We start from the raw sequence: 21,185 nt of genomic DNA, 5'->3' as shown, positions 1-21,185 counted from the left end.
TTTTCAACCAGTATTTTCCCTTTCCTATTTACCTTGTCCCCAGGAAAGGAAAACCAAATGAAAGTTCTTTTTTGACCTTTAGGTAGTGAATAGTCTTTCAGGGTGCATTACTATGTCACTTTGGTTTGGATCATATTGGAGATCTGGGGACTCTGAGTGTGTAATAATGCAAGTTGAATTTACATTTCAGAAAGAAGCTTTAACTATGACTCTAGTGAGAGAACATTGGGACAGCATTTCCCCCTCTGCAGTCACTTGGGAGAGAACAAGGGAGCAGAGACCCAACCTATATACTGTTTCAGAAAAAGAAAGAGGTGAGGAAAAGCAATCATCGCATTGTTAACAGCGTCAGATAGCTGTCTCTGGAAGGGATGTACTCCTGAAGGAGCTTGCTAACTGCCGCAAATCCAAGACAGGATCAAACAGTGAATAACGCGATAATATGGAGAGATGCACGCCCAGTAGTATCTTAGCTCAGAAGTGGGGGGTTGGAAAGAATCAGACTGCAAGCTTTTAGTCGAAAGGAGCGTTCTTTTAGTAAGTATAAACTTCTTAACCAGACCTCTCAAATTTTAATAATTTTAGCACCATGGTCCAGTGTATGTTGATGCAGCTGTGTAGTATATCAACTATTTTTGGTGAGCCTAAAACTGTAGGGTTCTCTCTAGGAGATGAGAATCTAATGGGCCTTGATACTTGGAGAGCTAGCTGGGAACAGTTAGAGAGAGCTGTCAGTCGGTATGATGCTTCCAAATGCTCGGTGTTAGGTTCTGAAATTTTGTAGACTCACAAAAACCAAAGTTTGTGTCTTCAAAACTGTGAGGAGTGGGAGTGTGTGAGGGGTGGGGGGATGTGTGTGTGAGGGGTGTGATAATTATATAAACAAAGAAGATTGCACCCATGTATTCAAAATAAGTTCCACAAAATATATCTAAATGCACCCATTTGAAATACTCGAACAAAGATAACTTTAAAAATGATTTAGTGTTATTGGTAATCTCTATCCCCAGTAACTAACTGGAAGAAGTCACTTAAGCTTCTTCTAAGTGATAGATTATATATGCTAAGAATTTTTTTTCCTTGAAGCTGGTTTCTGGAGCGCTTCTACCCTGCCAGCACCATGGAGATGTGTTGGTACACTGCCAGATTTCATGGAACACAGCTTTTCAGCCTTCCGAGCCTTGAAAAGGGATTCTTACAGAAGGCTAACTGCTGTATTTGGTCTGAGACTCATGATGGTTTTATAGTAGCTTATTTGTCTCACAATGGGAGTTACTGTATGTGTAGTGAGGAAATCTCTTAAGTGCTACAAATAAGATTTTGTAAGCCAGTATTGCTGTATCAAAGCATGTTATTTTTTCTAATGCCTGATGTTCATTTTAGGCTTTATTTTAAAAAGAAAACAACCCAACCCCCCCCCCCTCCAAAACTGAGACAAGGTTTATAGATTGAATTATTAGGAAGCTAATGCAGAGCAGAACATTGACATATGTATATGGGATGCTAGTAAAAGGGAAAATGTGTGACAAAAGAAGTAGAGACACCAAGGGGAAGTAAAGTTTTATATCTGGGGAGGTGTAGCTGCTTTTGATCTTTGTGTATTAATGTGCTTCATATACTAATTAAATAGTAGATGTATCACATTCTTTTTTTTTTTGATTATGCTACAGGTTTTTCTCTTAGTATACTGTTCATGGTGAAAGATGTGAATTGGTATCTGTACAGGTAACTTAATTTTTGGAACATGTCATCAGTAGTGATGAGGCAGGAAAGAGGTATGATCCGTTCTGATCTCTGCTGGACACCGCCTGTTAGTTGATTATAATTCAATTATAGATGTATATGGATTTTTTTGTGGTTCTAATAACTGTGTGCGGTGCCATCTGTAAGTATTACTATTTTAATTTATGAACTGGAAAATTATGAGTTGCTATTTTCTTGTTTCAAAGATGAATGGTTTTTGTGGTTAGCTTGAAGATGGTAACCATGTGGAAAACACAGAAGGAGGGTACCTCAGAGAGAGAAATTGCATCGTGAGTGCTCAAGTCACCGAACTCGGGCAGATAACATGTAGGAGAGATGTGAAAAGTATCCAGGCAAGCCTCTGCTCAGCGGTCAGCCCTCCTTAGGCACGGAAGCAAAATAACCATACAGAGCTGCAGAATACCTGGCTGCAGTAATGCTGGTGCTTAGTTAAGACTGCTTCGTGTTTCGTGGGTTGTGTGCTTGTTTTCCCTACTGTCTTTTGATGTATTTCTGACACTCGTGGCATCTTTCTTGACTTATGCACCAGATCTTGATCACCTAAGGCTTTGTGATACGCTGTAGTCCATCTTCTGGTGACTGGCGTGCTTTGTGGGAACAGATGGCATGCTTGGCTCGGGATGAAAGTAGCTGGGAGTTTTTATGTTGCTTTACTTAGACTCAGCTGTTAATAACAGGATGTAGTCACAAAATATTTTCCCACTTTTTCCCTTAAAATGAACCCAAAATAAACTTTTTTTCCCCCACATAGACTTACCAGAAACTTGGAAGGGGCGCTTACGTAGGGAAAGGGGAATATTGGTAGTAGTGTCATAATTGGGAAAATTAAGGAAGTCCAGAGTTCAGTGCTGAAATCCCTTGATGGGAGTAGGTGGGAAGCTCTGCCTTGAGGAATTTAAAGATTGCTGGTTTATGTTATGTTAACGTAAATCTTCATGGGTTGTGTTGTGCTGGAGACATGTGCCAGGAAGTTCGTGCTGCTGTCTCAAAGGCCTTGGTTTTCAGGTGGGTGCTGCAGTTGCTTGACCGCGAGGTTTTTTAGGCATTGTGATGTACGGTGGTGGCCTGAACATTGTTAGAGTTGCTTCCCAGTGGGAAAGTCTGTCCTGCCTGATGAGAACTGGGACTCCGGGAGGCACACCAGGAGCTGAGGCAAAGATTAATGCTGAATTGTCAGGGTACAAAATGGGTTTTCTTTCCAGTTTGACCTATGTCATTGCATTCTTCCATCATCCCAGAGTGTCATGTGTATAATAAATATATATCTACATGTAATGCATGCATGCATGTGCATATATATCAAATATATATGTGCACACTGTGTATGTGTATATATACAATAAATAAATACGTGTCCGGGTATATATACACGTTAGAGTTTTGGTCTTACATGAAAAATAACTATGAGAACTTAGCACTTCCCCATGATATTTTAGATTAACTGCAGAGGGGAAAGTTTTAGAACAACAGACTTTTTTTTTTTGGAAAAATGTGGTTCTGAAAGGATTCTAATAGTAAATAAATATTAGATTCTAAAGGAAATAGGGAACACTGTATTGCTGTAAAATGGGTGTTATTGGACATGGAGTGGATCCTTCATCGCTTTTGTACTTTCCCCTGCAATTTAGGGTTAATTGGAGTCCTGAGAACCAAATTACTGAATTTGCTTCTGGTTTAGCTTAAGGTGATTTGAGGATTTGAACTCCATGTGCTCACTGCGGACTGGATCCTGAAGGTCTTAATGTTATGCCTTTGTCACATGGGCTGTGACCCAGACAGGTATTTCAAGCACTTTAAATCCAGTAAGGCTCTGTTAAATGGGATCAGGGTAAGTCAGCAAGGCCTATCTGCAATTTACATTTTCTTTAATCAAGGAATTAGCTTCTGATAACAGTTAGTGTTTGTGAAGGAGGAGGGTTGGTACAAGTGTGTTCTAAACAGGCTCCAAGAGTGATATCTGCGTTACTGTAGTTTAAATGTGAAGAAAAAGCATTTTTAGTATTGCAGTTTATTTAGTATTCTCTTACAGAAGTTGGTCCAGCATCAAATTGTCTAAAGTAGCCTGCAATACCTTACAGTAATGATGTTGCTGATGTTCTCGTATTACCAAACTATTAAATTTCTGTAATACAGAAAAAAAGTAATTTCCATAATTCAAAATAAACTGCTAGAAGAATATGTACAGGTATGCTTGCTTTAGCTGTGTTTTGGTTGCCTAAGATTTAAAAGGTCATCATTTGAGAGACCTTATTGAAAGAATTGAAGTTACAGTAGTCTCTTGGTAGTTTATAGTAAATTGGAAAGTGATAAGCCACTCTACTTTTTTAATCGTCAGATTGATGAAGAGGGAATCTGTGTTTTTAATGATGCTTTTGGTCTGAAGTCCTGTCAGATCATGAAACATGCAGACACACCTCCTCTAGGTGGGAAGGAAATGTCCTGGTATGCTTGACTGTTAGCTGAATAACATTTGTGAAATAATGGTGGTGTTCTTGTTGGTGTTAGATTTTACTGCCCTGTAAAGAGAAGAGTAAGAGAAGCAGTGAAGAGAAGAGGTAAGAGCAGCTAGAAAAATTAACAGGTACCGGGTAGGTAGGAATCAGTAGTGTTTTAAGTGTATTGCAAAGTGTTTGAACCATGATTTACTTTAAGGGTAGATTTCTTAGCTATTTCACGGGAATGCTTCTGCTGGGTGGTATGACACGTAGACACTTTTCCGGATACCTGGGCTGTTGAGTTTCCCTGTAGTGAGGGTGAACTGTGTGACTTTATCTACGCTGTTAACTCTATGGATCTCATCAAGTTTGAGTACAGAGATGACATCTGGAAAGAATTTTGACATGGTATTGGATGTCTGTTCCTGACCTAATTAGCTTGGCTGTATAACTAGCTCTCCACTGCTTTGTGATTGTGCTGCTTTTGACCTCATACAGCTTTTACTCCTCGCTGAATGTCATAAAGGTGAAAATAAGATTTTACAAGATGCCATTTTTCCAATCAGTGTTCTTTCAGTACTTGCACGTTTTCGTATGTGTAATCATTGGGTTTTCAAAGTAGCAAGAGCTGAAAAAATCTAGCCGACGTATGGTTTGCATATGCTGGGATGATACAGAAGCCGGGGGGGGGGGGGCGGGAAGGGAGGAGATTTTCGATCCAAGTCTTTGTTGTGCCCTAGGACAAAGCGTTTCTGCTTTCTTAACTCAGTGCTGAGTTCCTTTTCCTTGTTCTGGCTGAGTGCTTCTTTACAAGAGATGGTATGTTTAAAGGCTTCTTTGAGAGGTACACTAGTGCGTGCAGTAAAGTATCTTTGTATTTAGTTCTTTCACCTCTGCTTAAAAAATGAAGAGCTGCCACTATTTCTGAGAATGCACAAGGAAAATATTTTTGAGTTGCTGTACAAAACTATTGAATAAAATTTAAACAAGCTTCAGCAAATGCATACTGTGTGTATTTTCAGTAAAGTCAAACAGAAATAAAGAAAAACAAATGGTGACTCAGTTCAGTTCTGTTTGTTTGAATAGGACAAGGGATGATAAATTCTTGGAGTATGATACAGATTTCAAGAAAGGTCATATGAAAGAAAAATGTTTTCAGTGCAGCCTAAGTACTTGCTTTATTGAAACAAGTCCATTTTTAAGATAGCAAAACCCAAGCAAATGCTCTTATGTGACTTGAAAAGCCATTTTTCTTGTGCACACTTGTAACATTTACACTGTAGTTGGTGTTAGCATAGTAGCATTAAGTTGGAAGAGTAAAACGGACGGGGGCAGTAAGGTTTTCTTAATGTATAAAGGAAGCTGAACAGATGTTCAGAACAGTATGGAATATTCCTTCTTCCCCAGACCACCATCCCTCTCACCCCGAGCCATCTGGAGAGGACTGTGTGCAGGATGAGCAGCCATCACGCTAAGAACACCACTAATGTGTCACATCTTCTGTTGGTACTTTACGCTGGTCACCGTGCATTCAGGGGAGAGCAACAATGTCAGTTGTCGTCATTGCGTGTGTGGTTAATTATCCACAGGGATATGGAAAGGAGATGAGAAATTATTGTTTAGACTGAACAATAAAATACACCTTGTGGTGGTTAGTCTGGATTTGCACTCATGCAGGCACAATTCAACCTTTTTTTTTTTTTTACTGTTCACTGTGCTACAGTGTTGCAGCGGGGCACCTTTTACCCTTAAACAGTGTCCTGTTAAACCAGATTTAAATTTATCTATTTGTTTGCATTCAGCAAAACTTTTTTATGTTTTTCCTGTGTTTTGTTTCATACTTTTAGTGTCTTATTCTATTTTTTAACCTTTATTTTTTTTTCCCAGCAACAGGTATACCACTGGTGGATGCCTCCCAGTTTACTTTGATTTCTTTAGTATCCTCTAGCCTTCCTTAATTTGAGAGAGAGCGTGAGCAGCATTTTGGCTTAATGAAACAGATTTTGGTTAGAGAAAGGACAGCTTATGATCTTAGCAATGAGAGACTGGTCATGTGTGAAGGTGTCCTGGATCTTCTGTTTCCTGATACAGGACGAGTAGAAAGGAGTAGGTGGAACCTATGTGGCCAGAGTGATTGAACTCAGTATAGCAAGCTATTGTATTGTGCTGTCTGTGAACCTTCATTAAATTTCAGGGGTGCAAATCTTTCCCAAAATAGATATCTCAGTAGCAGGTAACAAGGAAGATTGAGTTATGTTAATGAATGAGAAATCTTATTTAAAAATATAAAAATTTCACTGGGACAACATTGTTTTTCTTCCATTGTTTCATGTTTCTTTTTATGGAAAATAGTTTAAAGAATGTGAATCTGACATTAGTTTCAAGAAGGTTACTTGAAAACGAAATTTTAAAGTCTGAAACTACTCACTTAAAGTAGTTTTTTGTACTATGCTAGTAGAAGGTGAATCAGAAGAAGTTGACTACCAAACAAGTATCTCAGGTGGCTTTCAGAGGAAAAACGTAGGGGGTGAGGGAAGGATAAAACTATCTGAGGAATATCATCCAAATCAATGGATTTTACAATGAGAAAACTTAGTACAGGAAAAAATGATATTCCACAGATAATGCTCTAGTTAGACCTAAAAAGAAAAATAGTGCTGTTCTCCAGAAAGGAAGATAAAAGCGGTAACCTCAGTTACACTGCCGATTGTCTGTATGCTTGCTTCATTAGCAGAGCATGAAGTATCTTTTATTTCTTCCTCTAACAATGGCAAAGCCACTTAATTGTATGAGATGAATGTGATCCTTTATTTTGGAGCAAAAGATGAAACATCATCATAATTTGTCTGTACTTCATATTGTCACAATTTTTATCTCCTTGGAAACTGCTGGGGAAAAATGATTTGCAGAAAAGTTAGTGTTAGGATTGTATCTCGCAAATGATTTATTTCTGTTGGGAAGAAAGAATGTAAAGCAATAATATCCCTCGGTCTTGTTCATAGTGGCATGCTTAATAGGTGGCAGACTGTAGACACAATCACAAAGTCATGGAATATCCTGAGCTGGAAGGGACCCACAAGGGTCATTGAGTCCAACTCCTGGCTCCACACAGGACCACCCAAAAACCAAACCATGTGTCTGAGAGCACTGTCCAAATGCTTTTTGAACTCCAGCGGGCTCGGTGCCATGACCACTGCCCTGGGGAGCCTGTCCCAGTGCCCGACCACCCTCTGGGTGCAGAACCTTTCCCTAACCCCCAGCCTGACCCTCCCCTGTCCCAGCTCCATGCCGTTCCCTCGGGTCCTGTCGCTGTCCCCAGAGAGCAGAGCTCAGCGCCTGCCCCTCCGCTCCCCTCGTGAGGGAGCTGCAGGCCGCCATGAGGCCTCCCCTCAGCCTGCTCTGCTCTGGGCTGAACAAACCAAGTACTTAAGTGGAAGTTATTGGGACCTTTGCTGCTACTACATCTTGGGAGATAAATATCTTCTTGACCCACGATCAACAGGTAATGCAAAGACGGGGTTTTAGGAAACTAAGAAAAGAAAAAAATCATCCATCAAACTTGAGAGAATATAAGGCAGATTTCTAACTTGTCTTCAAAGTTGTTTTTAATAGTTTAAAACAACTTTTATGTTATAATCCTTAATTTAATGGAAAAAATAACTATTCAATTTCAGGTTAAATCATTCTCAAAACCTTTTTTCCCCTACATTAATGAATGTCATCTTGTGTATGTTTGTTTAGAGTTAATGTTAGTGTAAAATCTAGGTAATTGCAAACTGAAATGTTCGGTGCTGTGGAGATCCACTTACACTTTTTTCACTCCCAATGCTTTAAGTAGAGGAAACTTCTCAATTGATGTGTTCACCTTCTAATGACTGACTAAACTTTGTGTTGCTGGCCCATGGTGTTAGCACAGGTAACTACTGACTCAACAATTTTGTTACACTTTCATAGGATTTTTGGATATGCAGGGGGTAGTCTAAGAAAACCTAGGCCCATAAAATAGGTTGTAAGTAAACAAAACCAAACTGTCTCCTTCTCTGTCCATTCTCTTGTCATTACTGAATATTTTTTTCCTTCATAATATCATTGAACCATAAGATATGCTCTGAAGAGCTCAGTGCAGACAAAACGCCAGCCAAATTAAAAAAAAAAAAAAAGGCAACAAAACAACACCCTCTATGTTTATAAAACTTCAGAAATAGTTTACTGCAACAGCTATTACAGTAAGAGCTCTGTTAATATGGAGAAGGACAGCAAAAACAGCGCTCTGGGTTCATTCATCTTCCTGCTTTCCCTTCTTCTCTCATTTAACATATGCAAAGCATCTAGAACTGTAAACATGACTAGGAAAATGGACAGTATTACCAAATCGGGTGCAATGCAAAGATGGAAATCTAGGGTTTTCGGTTGGGTGGTAGGACGTCAAGTATTGCAACATGTAGCTGCCTGCAGACATTTGAAAAGTTAAAGTACCCTACGCAATAGAGGCAATGTGATTTAAGTAGGAGGCAGTGTAATTGGATTGTGGGACTAGGGGCAGGGAAACCTACGGCATTTCTGTTTTGAGAGGTGGAATTCATTCAGTTTTACATTCAGACACCTAAATTTAGGTGGCTGCATAGCAGAGGTTATGCTCGAGGAATGCGAGCTCTCCTTATTGTGCTTGTACCTATGCATCAATAGATGCAGTAATTTAGTTCTCTAGGCTTCTGAACTCTCATGAGAGACATAGACGCTGAGCTCCTGTGTGTGTAATACAAACGTAGGTGTTTAATTTTGAATGGAATCCCATCCACTCCACCGGTTCCAGTGAGCTGCATATTCAAGCCATCTCTTTCTTTGCCATAGAAAGTGAATTGTGGTAGTTTCTCTTTTTTTATAGAGGGCTGTGAGATTCATCAGTGAAAAGCTCTAATGCTTCCTGACAATAATAGAATGTATCCAGAGAAAAATTGGGATGAATATATGGGAAGCTTTTTTTTGTGGCAAATAGGTTCAGCTTTGTTATATTCTGCTAGTGAGTATAAGAAGTAATCTCCTTTCAAGAGCTTTGAAAAAAAGGAATTGAACAGTGTCTTTGAGGAAAATGAAATAAGGGAACATTCACACGGAGAGGGACTGTATAATAAATTGGAGTTCATTTGACAGAGTTAGTGATTATATAAAGAACTTTAATATCGTAAGAATCACGAAATCCAGTCACATACTTCTCATGTTGGTGGGATGTTTTTAGTGTAAATGACAGTGCCTGTGGGGGACGTGGAAGGGCAAAGGCAGGTTCTAGGAGCAGCTGTTGGTTTGAGTTTTTGCCAGTTCAAATACTTGAAAACCCCGCTTGCCTCTTATAATAGTCCTGCTCTGCGGTTGTTTAGAAAGATTGTACATTGTGTTTGTCTTCTTTCATCTTTGTTACTGTACATCTGCTTCCTACTCGATTTTTAAATCTGCCTCGCCAAGGCAATGTCAAGCTCCTTGCATGCAGTTTAGCAGCTGCTGGCCGCAGGAAGTCAGTCTGAGGTGACCTGGGACGATGCTTTGGAAGAGCAGGAAAAGCACAGGAAGAAAAGCACCAATTCCTTGGTTGTTTCTATCTGTATGTACCCCGCTCTCTTGTAAAGCAGCAACTGCCAGATAAGTGCCTTCTAATTTGAAAGCATGAGGCAGTTAAGCACATTATTATGGGGGAAGGGGGGGGAAGGAAAAAGGAAGTGAGAATATTGAGGGAACATACCTAAAGTGAATTTTAATGGGCTGATCTAAGCTAATTCCAGTTTCTGATGTGCTGCCCTTTCCAAATGTGCATGGAAATCGAGTTAACCATGCTCTTGTTGATGTCTGTAGGGTTTGGAGAGCAGCATCTGTTTCTGCTCCAGTTGGAGTTGGGTGCAGTGAGATGTCATCTCTTGTCTACATCCAACATGCCAGTACACAGAAAGCATGTGTGGATGTAGGGAGATGTTACATGATGTCCACCCGTCTTTTTCTTCCTCCCCTGTATCACTGCTGGTGATAAGCTGAGGCTGAAGAGTGGCCTGAAAAAGCACAGAGAAGAACATGGAACTCAGTGAGCCACCGTTACCATAACCGTATTCACTGCACACCACAAACCCAGGGAGGCCGCTTTTAATTCCCTGAGATTTCCTTGGAAAATACAGCATCTTAGCCTGCCTAATGACTCCTAATACTTCAATTAGGAGAGAATAATCTGGCTGATGTTTGTTTTGGATACAGAGATTTAATTTAGTTACCTGTAAACAGGAATTACAGGCAAGCCAGAATCCACAGTAGATCATACAGCTAAAGCAAGTGTCTTATCTCTGAAAGTCCATCCGACCTCTGTGCAGGTTGTCGTTGTCTGGGGAATGGTTCTGCAGAACTGAAGCTAGAAGTGTGCTCCTCAGAGGGGGCATGCACCCAGCTTCTGGCTGGCCCCAGCACCTTGCACGGCTGGTGGGAAGAAGCTTGGTAACTGCAGAAGGTGAGAGGGGGCTGGCTCAGGGCCAGAAAGAAAACCACAGGAAACCAGGTTTTATTCTGCTGGTTTTTGGTCTTTTTATATAAGTAAGATCAGTTTTAAAAAAAAAAAAGTATGAACATGTATAGTAAATAGAGAAAAACAAATTTCCAATAACTGTTGAAAAACAAAACAAACCCACGATTGTGACCCCCTTCCCCCTTAAAAAAAAAAAAAAAAAGGCAACAACCCACGATGCTACAGTATCACGGTTGCCTTCTTCACTAGTGTGTTTTAGTGATGAGTTGCACATGAAAACTGGTTCCAAGGAAAAAACACTTTGTGATGGTAAGTCACCCATCAATATTTCAGAAAGGGCTTGTATTTCCCCCGTAATTGCAATGCTGCATTCCTAAGATACTCCTTAATAATTATGAATTTCCAGTTTGTACCTATTTTGCTCAAATTCAGCAAACTGCATTGGATATTAAGTAATACTTCTAAATATCTTTGTAGAGGAATACAAAAACAGAAAACAAACAAGCATTTTGATGGTCTAATAGAATAAAAATGGTTCCTCTATTGCCTTTGTTATATTGTTTAAAAATTAGCAGGCTCAATTGGCTTTAAATTATGCCATATTCAAATAAACCATTTTATATTAAATATAAAATATAATTCAAGGCTGCTGCTTGGAAGTCATGAGCCTATTTCTCTCTGGGCTGTTATGAAGTCATCTTATAGTTCAAATAATTTGCTTTTTACTAATTAAGATTTGTCAGCTTTTTATAAGTGTCCTTGAGAAGAAAATATTTTAAACCTTTGGGGGGAAAAAGTCATTACTAAAATTGCTATACCACATCTGAAAAGCAAAAAGGTCTTTTTTAATTTACTAATATGATTGTAATTATAGAAATTGGAAGCCCATTTTAATTGCTTTAGTGTAATAAAAAAGAAATGTTAGTTAAGTCTCTTCCACATGAACTTGTGCCCTTGATAGTATTAGGAATTTGTCACTCCAGAATATTTTAGTGCCGCATGGTCTTTAAATGGAATGTAATTCATAAATAGTTCATGGGCATCGAATTGTCAGTACTGGAGAAGGCTAATCAAGTTGACTCATAATTGTGTTAAGCAGTTTTGTTTAAAATGGCACTAAGTTTTTTTTATATGCTCTCCTTTTACCTGTGGAAGAATTCTGTTCCAGTGGGGCATCCTTGCTGTCAAAGCTGTTTTCTACAGGAGTGTTTATTATGCCCTTTTGTGATGCTCTTCCCTTTGTTGAATATGTTGAATATGAAAAACGTGGGGTGCTGCACATGGGACGGAGCAGTGCCAGGCACAGGCGCAGGCTGGGAGGCCCTGTGCGTGTCAGTGTTCAAGAGACATTTGGGCAAGGCCCTCAACAATACGCTTTAACTTTGGTTAGCCCTGAAGAGGTCAGGCAGTTGGCCTTGGTGATCTTTGCAAATCACTTCCAACTGAGCTTTTCTATTCTATTTTCTCTATCCTAGTTATTCTCTGGTTTTCCAAGAAGGCCAGTTCTAACAGCCTTTGTTTTCTCAGATAAATGTCTTCCCTCATCTGGCTTGTGTCCAAAATCTGGTAAATACATGCTCTTACCTGAGACTGTCGTTCAACAACACCGATGGAAAACTGTCTTTCTCATCACGTTACAACTTCTTTCTTAATCTCACCCGGTGTATTTCTGCATAGGTGCAATGCCCTTATCTGTCAGATGAGTTTATCATTTTGATTGAAAACCTGTCAGAGCAAGGTTTGGTCAGCATCTGACGCAGTTACGGGGCTGTAAAGCGTGGATGGTCAGTCTGTGGCCTGCTGGGCAAATGCTCTGTGCCAAGGCAGTGACCCGGCTCGCTCCAGACAGCATCCTTTCCTGTGAGTCCTGGGGGAACTGCCAGTATTGAATAAATGCAAATGTGCTCTGAAGTCCAGTGATTCTACTAAGCATTTGTACGCTGTGACACAGGTCTCTGTATGCAATAAATAGTATGCTTGCCTTGGGTTTGGTGCATGTGATTTATGTGGACTGCATCCTCTGAGTGTACTTGCTTATCTCTCGTCATGTTCTGGCTTGAGTACATGACTCCAGTGTCTCGGTAGAAATGGTACAATGTCTTACGACAGGAATACTGAAGCAAGTGCTTTAAAAGAAGAAAGATGAAGTATGTTTTGCAGAAAAACGCTGGATGTGTGCTGTTTAAATTCCTAGCTTGTATTTCCACTGTTGTAACTACACTGTCTTTATTTGTGTAAATTCCAGGTTGAGCCATGCCTTTGGTGAAAAGGAATATCGAACCAAGGCATCTCTGCCGAGGAGCTCTGCCAGAGGGAATAACTAGTGAACTGGAATGTGTAACGAATAGTACCCTGGCTGCTATCATCCGCCAGCTAAGCAGCTTAAGTAAGTATCTGTATCCTCCTGCAAGCATTTGATTGCTGATGGGAAAACTGAATAAATGAAAGGCTCCCAGATAGCTTGTTTTAAATAGCAAAACTATGATACAGGACACTGTTACTGACAATAATATAATGCTACTTCATTGCTTTTATGCTGTCATGTATTTTTAGTTTTGTACAAGCAGACCCTCTCTAAGATTCTTAAGATTTTTTTTAAGGGAAAAAAAACAACTATGGATAGTAAACTAGTGATTTGTTTTTAAAGTGTAAGAAATTGATGCAGGAAACAAAGCTAGCACTTGAGTTGTTCTTGGCCTTCAGTTGTATGAGATGAAGGCAGCCAAGTCTTCTGCTTCTTGTCATTAAATGACATTCGACTGAACTTTCAGTTTATTTCAAGTGTTATTTCTTAAGGCTTTTCTTTGTGTGTGAACGATTAATATGAACAAAATAAAAAACATACATCAAAAGAATAGAATTCGCCATAACAAACCTGCAGACTACTGTTAGCATTATCTCTACAGAGAAGAGCCTACACAGTACACCTATCAGTTGACCCTACAGCTAGCAATTTTAGAAGCATGTCTGGAGTGCGTGCAAGAAGAATAATACTTCTTAATGAGAAGACAGACTTCTTCAGAGAGTGTTTAACAGTCAGCAGCTGTTGTTTGTGTCGATAATTCTGGTCCTAGAAAAGAAATGATCACTTCATCAGCTTTTTACTTTGTAAATATAAACGGTTTAAGAGCATTAGAAAGTCCCCATGGTTAGACTGTGGGTCCCACTAGCCCGGTGTTCAGTTTGTGATGATAGCAAATAGCCTATGATTAGGGAAAGAGTACAAGAAACACATCATGTTCCACTTCCCAGTAGTCAATGATTAGGGATTTTTCTAAGCTGGAGGTCTATTTGAATCATCCTATGTAACAAGCATTTGTAAACCCTGTGGGATTGTTTAGATGTGCTCAAATAGGACTGTACTTCTTTCACGCACAGTGACCTATGGCAAAATGTCCCACAATAGAAATTGTTCCATTTCTTTCTGATACCTACAAAAAATAATGGAAAGTGATTACCTCCCACATACTTCTGTATTAGCTGTGATTTTATAAATCATTATTGCGTCCTACTAGTGATATCTAGAAGTTGGAATGTCCTGATCTGTTAACACTTTTTTTGGATTAGAAACCTTTTTGTAATTTTGATGGTGGTTATTTCTGCCTTGGATATTGAAGTTAGATTTTTTTTTTTAAATGTGGAGTCCCATCATAGTCCAAAGAGTGTCACAGTGACTTTTTATCAGAAGTTCCCTAAAAGTTTATAAAACCTTTTTTTCCCTGCTAAACTTTGAGATGACACTTTCAGAAAAGTCTTTTAAGTAATTGTCAGATCTTTTTTGAGCAGTAGCTGCTGATATAGAGTCTAAAGTTATTTATAGTTAAAGTGCATTTGCATTTACTGTCACTGAGTTTCACTTACCATTTTATTAGGCAGTTTCTCAGTATCAACATCCTTAAGCTTCAGAAAATTGAGAAGAAAGGCTGATGCCTCCTGATGACGTTCAAGGATATCTGACCTTGTTTTGGTGCTACACAATGATGGCCAGAGTGTGGGTAGTACTTTTCACTTCTCTGGCTTGTTAAATCTTGCTAGAAATGTCTAACTTTCACTTCTCTAGATCTGGTCTTGGGGCTAATATTAATTAGTTAATGTTAATTTGTGTTTTCAGATCCTCTTATGACTACTGCTGAGGAACTTGCCGAGAAACAATTCATGTCATGGTGTTTTCATTTAGCAGATTTCTCAGGTTATCAGAAGTCTCTTCAGACAACCCTAATGCACTTTATTCACGTCAAGTTAAAGATCTATGCAGATAGTGATGCGTCATTTTTTTTAACAGATGAATGTTTTTTTAATGAGTGAAGTCTACAACCAGGCTTATCCATGGTCTAACAGTAAAATCTGTTATATTTGCAGAGGTCTTTTAGCGGACAGCACTTGTTTTGCCTGTGTTTCAAGCCAACTGGGAGGAAGGAAATGATTGCAGAAAAACATGGTACTTGAGCTAAGGTAGTATGTGCTGTTGATGGTATCAGAGCTTGTTGGTGTTCCCACAGCTTGTAGAATCGAGGGAGTGAGTACAGGTCCGTCTTGCAGCCACGCTGTGTTTTAGCGTTGTACTGAGTCTGCCGTGGATTTAAAAAGCTGGCAGATCTGTGCTGTTGTGTACAAATTTGGCTTGCTTCTGCTCTTTTCAGGAGACATGAATAAGTTCCCATCCAAAGGGAATGTGCTCTCAGTGGAGCTTTTTTTTATGTCTTCAGATTTGGGTTTGTTTGCAGCCAGCTGGCTTGGAGCACAGGCAGAGTGAGCGGAGTTCTGCATGAAACTCTGCATTTTTATGTAAGGCAAAAGCTTGCCTAGGGGAGTCACCTCCTCTTGGGGGAAAGAATCTACTGTGTGGGAGGACTGGGAGCATTTGCAGCCTGTATTTTTAAGCATTATGTTTGCTTTACCTGGTAAATGCACAGAGTGAAGGCTTTGAAGAAACAGCCTATGCCAATAGTCCCTAACTTTTGGCAGTGGAGATGTGTCTGAAGGCAGCAGGGCACTAGTCAATGAAAAAAGCTAGACTCTACAACAGGATCTGTTGCACCATGGTTTTGTTACCGACTTGAGCTTATGTGTATACATGGGGAAGAAATAATTACATCAGATTACCTTTGAAGAGTAAATATTACCCTGTATTGAGTACTTTTAAATTAGATTTCAGCCTGTACATTAACATACTTCTTTCAAGTTACATTATCACTTCTTGGCTTCTTTCCTTTCTGTGAGTCTTTAAATATTTCATGTTTTTTTTTTTTTTAATCTTTGGCTTCTCCATTGATTCACATACTACCTCTGAGGCTGAAGTCTTGTTTCTAGATGGACAAAAACCATAGCCAGTACAGAGCTCCTTTCTCTGAGCCATGTGCAAGTCTGATCGTACAACATATAAAGGGAAGACGTGTCATCTGTGGGGAGCTGAAAAACATTTTCTTTCATGGAAGGAGCAGTGCCCACCCAGTTGTTTCCTAGTATTTTCGTCAGGCTGTTGGCTCAGAATTTGGCTGTTTTGCACACAGGCCTGAGTACACCGTGTCCTGCTTTGTGTGACTTCTTCGCTGCTAAATTGGATGGAGTTATGAAGCTGGTTATTTTGGCATTGGTTACGATGATCTAGGTCCTGTGAGGAGTTGGGTGATTATCAAGGCCTGGTCAGTAACAGCCTACTACTTTTCCTTATTAAAAAAAAAAAAAAAGAGGAGAGTGCTCTGCTAATGTTAATTAACCTGGTTACAAATGGGTGGATGGAATCACTGTTTTCTGCTCCATGTTGTGATGAAATGGACGTATCCTGGGTGAATTCCAGCTTACAAAGTGCCAGCTAGCTCTGTGGGACTCTAGTCCTTCCCTCGGACCCCAAGGAGAGCATTAGCGCAGCACCAGCTCACCTGGGGGCAGCCCTGGTGTCATCTCCCTTCTGGTGTCCTTTAGAACTGACACCTGAATGACGTGGGTCACCTTCTGTTGGTGGAAATGTATGTTCATGGTGAGAAAAATTATAGTTCTTTAAACCTGTAAATCTTTCCATTAACTTGAATATGTTCTTCAGTGTATGTGTGCTCTGGAGCAAGGAATGGAAAGGAATGCTGCACTTTTAGGACTCAAATCTGTGAGATGGAGGTAGCCAAAGTAATAAACACAGTTGGGTTTCTGGACTTCAGACAAGCCAGCGTCATTGTTTGATTTCTTTTCTGTTACAGCACTGAGTGTTTTGATTGCAGACAAAAGAAAGCTTTGGGGCAGCACGTTCAAAGTGTTAGTGCCCACCTTTTTGTGCAGTATGTGAAAATCAATTGTAATCAATTTAGATGGTGTCATGTCTCTACTAGAGATTTTATAAGCTGATGTGGCAAGATGACATTCCATGTAATCACTGCAGAACTTGAATAGAGGTATTATGGTTTCAATTTTTTTGGAAATTGTGACCTCGAGACATATCTCACAATGCTCGGAAATTTATTTTTGTGAGCAATCAAACATACAGCTGTATGAAGATTATCAGTGGAAGTGCTAGAAAGAGGCACTTCTGTTAGTTGACGTTAAAACCTTTTGAGAGCAGGGATTTGGTGAGGTAACATCGTGACTACATTTCCACTCAACTATTTCTGTGGGTGGAGGAAGCCTTAAAAGGACAGACTACATAGTCCTTTGGTGGTGGCTTTTTAGTTAGGTTGCCTGTATGTTGAGATGCACTCGATGGTTTTTAAATGAAATCTTACAGTACCAAACCCAGCTCTTAAGTTGCAAGATGTATACTTGTAACTTAGGGTAGTTTTTCTGCTTGTTTGTATTGTTACAAGTCTAATTTAAAAAGGTGGTAGTACGGTGGGCAGTCTTACCTCAGTCTCACAAATGAATTCAGTGACAGAGCAATGTGTAGGGTGAGCATATGTCGAGGTAAGTGGGCCCTCTTGCATGAGGAACCTCTTCTAGTTGTTTCACTTTGCCTTCATTTTGATGTTGGCTTGTGCTCATGCCTGTAATTAAATAAATCTTAATAACTGTGGATTGCTAGATCTTAGTTCTCCGAATTTACTTCAGCAGCTTTTATAGACAGCAATAACTTAGGCTCTTCCTTTTCATTCTGGAGGCAGGTTTTAATTATCAGTTGTATGAATGTTGGCAGTCTCCCTGTGTGTGGGGCTTGTACGTTTGCTTCATTCTTTAAGATGGCCAACCAGGGTGTCCAGGAGAACAGGCTTCAGGTAGCAATTAGGGTATATTTTGAGATTTTGTTCAAATCTATTGTCTCAAACTTTGCTGAACTAAAGAACTACGCTGTCATAATCCTACACATACTGTTTTATTATAATTGCAGGATATTAAAGCCATTTGTCTTGTGTTTTGTAAGTCTCTAGCAAAGGGATTTTCCTGTCTATTTTCTTACACAGGCAAACATGCTGAAGACATATTTGGTGAATTGTTTAATGAGGCTAACAGCTTCTACATCAGAGCAAATTCCCTTCAAGACAGAATTGATCGCCTTGCTGTCAAAGTTACCCAGCTGGATTCAACAGTAGAAGAGGGTAGGTAATTGCATGAAAGCATTGAGCCAGAAGTGATGTTGACAAGTCCACGGTATTTAATTACACAACAATCTCTCTCTTTTCAAAGTAATCCTGAACTGATATTTCATCTTTTCTTAGTAAGACAAGCTGGGAAAAATCATGTTAGCGGGGGCGTGGAAGGGGGAGGGAATTCTTCAGTTGTATAGCTGTCTTCATTTTTGACTTAGCATTACTTGAAGAGCCCCTGTAGTAATGGAGCCATTAACCTGCCTTTTTCACAGGGAGGACTTTTAGTCTGTGAATGTAATAAATCATAAGTGAATAATCATACTGGAAATAAATCGGTAAATTGGAAAATGCTTGAGACAGTAAGACCTATTTATTTCAAGATAGAGTAGTGACAAACTAATTATTAGTGTCTGTTCAGGATCGCTGACTACAGTTACCTAAGATCTTAATAACACTCCTTTCCAAAATGGGTCATTGCATGTTTGCACTGACCAGCTGAAATTCTCTAGGGGGTTCTAGTTACTAGAAACAGTATTTTCTGCTGTTGTGTCCTTGCTTGCTTACGTGTTTCATCACTTACATCATAAATAGACCAAAAATGAAGAATTTAAGTAATATAATTTCATTGTTTGAAAGCACTTACTTCATTGAGGTAAGTAGAACATATTTCTCTGTCTAGGCCTAAAAGCTGTAATGTGCATGTTTCCTGACATGCTTAGTTTACCTGTCTGAGCCAGCCATTCCATGTATGTCCTGGACAAATCATTACTTCTTTCTTCCAGAAAAATTAAAATTCCTGACATATGTTACTTCAGGACAATAGTTTAATTCTTACTTGGTAGTTAATACTACTTATAGTATATTTAATACAACTATTTATAGAGTTTATGTATTATATTTAGTATTGCTATTCATGCCAATATTAAATGGTACTATTAAAATTTAATAGTATATTTAGCCTTCCATTTCTAGCTAGCTGGTGACTAGAAACCATTACGAGATGGACGTTTTTTTCTGTTTTAAAAATAGTTAACTGGCAGAGTATCACAGTTGACACTAGCACCTCTCTTTGTCTAGAGAGGTCGTGAGCTATGTGGAACATAAGCTAAGCTTACGGAGTCACTTTTCAGCTTAGATTTTGAGGCATGTTGTGGTAATACGAGCAAAGTAGATGATATTTGTAGAGTGAACTTATTCCATGCTGAGATGGATGATGTCAGTTTTCGTGACTTTCAAGTACATGACTTTTGGAAATGCTATCCTCATTTGAGTTGTCTTTTTTTCCTCGTTTGTGCGCTTTTGTTTACTTTTTCTAACATCTTCATGTTTGTTTCCAGAGTTTGAAGTTATTAAGAGTCTGTTGGAAGGGGAAAATAGTGAATGGACTGAGATTGTCGTCAGATTTTACATTAAACTGTCATCAGTTTATACTTAATGCAAAGCATCTTTCATGTTAACAAGCTATATGTACAAATATATTTATGTATGTATTATATACAATCAATTCAAGAAATAGTGTCATTGTAGACAAGTCAGTGAAGACTTCAGTTCTCTGTTTGACTGTAGTCAAAACAAAAAAACCCACCAATCCATCAGTATTTTGGGTTGCCTAAGAATAGAAGATAACATGGAGAGCGTATGATCACTTTTAAGTTGTGATTGGCATTATCTGGAACTTTTTAGTGTTGGACACTCCATCTCAGGGAAATATATAGTAAGAATGAAATATATAGTAAGAACGAAAGAAGAAATATGTAGTAAGAAAAGAGAAAGAAAGAAGAAATATATAGTAAGAATGAAAGAAAGTCTATCCAAAAGTGACAGCAGCTTACATCTTTCATCTGAACAAAACAAGGAAAAGGCTTGTATTATTTTCCCCAGAATTGTGCACCAGAAAAGATGGAATAAAAGTATATTATTGGTCTGTATGAAGAAGATATCTATTCCTCTCTGTAGAGAGGTGAAGAAGACTTTAGACTGAAGGATGATCAATTATATGGAAAGATTGGGAATTGAAAGATCGTAAAAGATATGGAACTCTTCCACAGGAATTGCAGAGGCCATAATTTAGTAACCATAGGATGAGATTGAATATGGGTGGATACCAGATATAGTTATAAAACATGCTGTGAAAGAAGAATATCAAACTTTGTTCCATGGTTGAAGCCAGTCTTTCTACTACTAGAAATCCAGGTTAAACTTGTTAAAAGGGGAAATTATTGCACAGCTGTGTGTGACAGGATTCCTGTCACAACTTCCAAGACAAACAAATCATGTTCCTGTTATTTTAAGTGAAATTCTGGACCAAGAGGGATGCAAATTTATTATGGCAATTCTTATATGCCTTTGTACTTAAATATCATGATTGTCCCTGAAAGTAAAACCAAAACTTTGTTTTTCTTCTATAGTTAGCTACAGATATTTTAAATAGCTATTATTATTATTATTATAGATACTATTATTATTATAGATGCTATTATTTTTATAGATATTTTAAAATGAATTTTCACTTAATTTCAGATGTGATAAATGTATTTTTGTTTGTAACAGTATCGTTACAGGATATCAACATGAAAAAAGCTTTCAAAAGTTCAACGATTCAAGATCAGCAGGTAGTGTCAAAGAACAGCATTCCTAACCCAGTGGCTGATATTTACAATCAGAGTGACAAACCGCCTCCTCTGAATATTCTTTCGCCTTATAGGTATGCAAACATTCAGTGCTTCCATTCTTCTGCTTTTTATATAGAGAACAATTACAGCCAAAGAGAAAATATATGTTGGTTATTGAGATATGTTGTTGAGGACTTCTGTGTTCGTGAAAACAAAAATTGCTGTTACCACACTGAAAGTCATAGGTTGTACCTGACAAAAATTACTGCGTTTCTGCATAGCAATGTTACATGGCATCATGGGATCAGAGAGCAAGTGCCATTCATCAATTCAAAAGTTAAAAGAAAATTAATAATACAGTAAACAAGGA

The 21,185-nt window shown here is 38.8% G+C and overlaps 1 protein-coding gene across 4 annotated transcripts in view; it reads left to right on the top strand.

The window, feature by feature from the left end:
- WASF3 (WASP family member 3) overlaps nucleotides 1-21,185 on the top strand; it is a 66,531-nt gene that overhangs the window by 29,371 nt on the left and 15,975 nt on the right. For 2 of the 4 annotated variants that reach the window (XM_066989744.1, XM_066989743.1), the window contains exons 4-6: nucleotides 12,941-13,081; nucleotides 18,078-18,212; nucleotides 20,754-20,907. In XM_066989744.1, the coding sequence (XP_066845845.1) occupies nucleotides 12,949-13,081; nucleotides 18,078-18,212; nucleotides 20,754-20,907 (422 nt within the window). In that variant the 5' untranslated portion in view covers nucleotides 12,941-12,948. Of the gene's footprint in view, nucleotides 1-12,940; nucleotides 13,082-15,054; nucleotides 15,148-15,207; nucleotides 16,338-18,077; nucleotides 18,213-20,753; nucleotides 20,908-21,185 lie in introns of those variants that run through there. The other 2 variants (XM_013189417.3, XM_048072789.2) reach the window with 2 other exon arrangements.

The sequence above is a fragment of the Anser cygnoides genome, chromosome 1, assembly GCF_040182565.1.
Source record: "Anser cygnoides isolate HZ-2024a breed goose chromosome 1, Taihu_goose_T2T_genome, whole genome shotgun sequence".
Lineage (NCBI taxonomy): Eukaryota > Metazoa > Chordata > Aves > Anseriformes > Anatidae > Anser > Anser cygnoides.
Note: the sequence above shows the minus strand (reverse complement) of the source record. Positions and strands in the feature narration are given on the sequence as shown.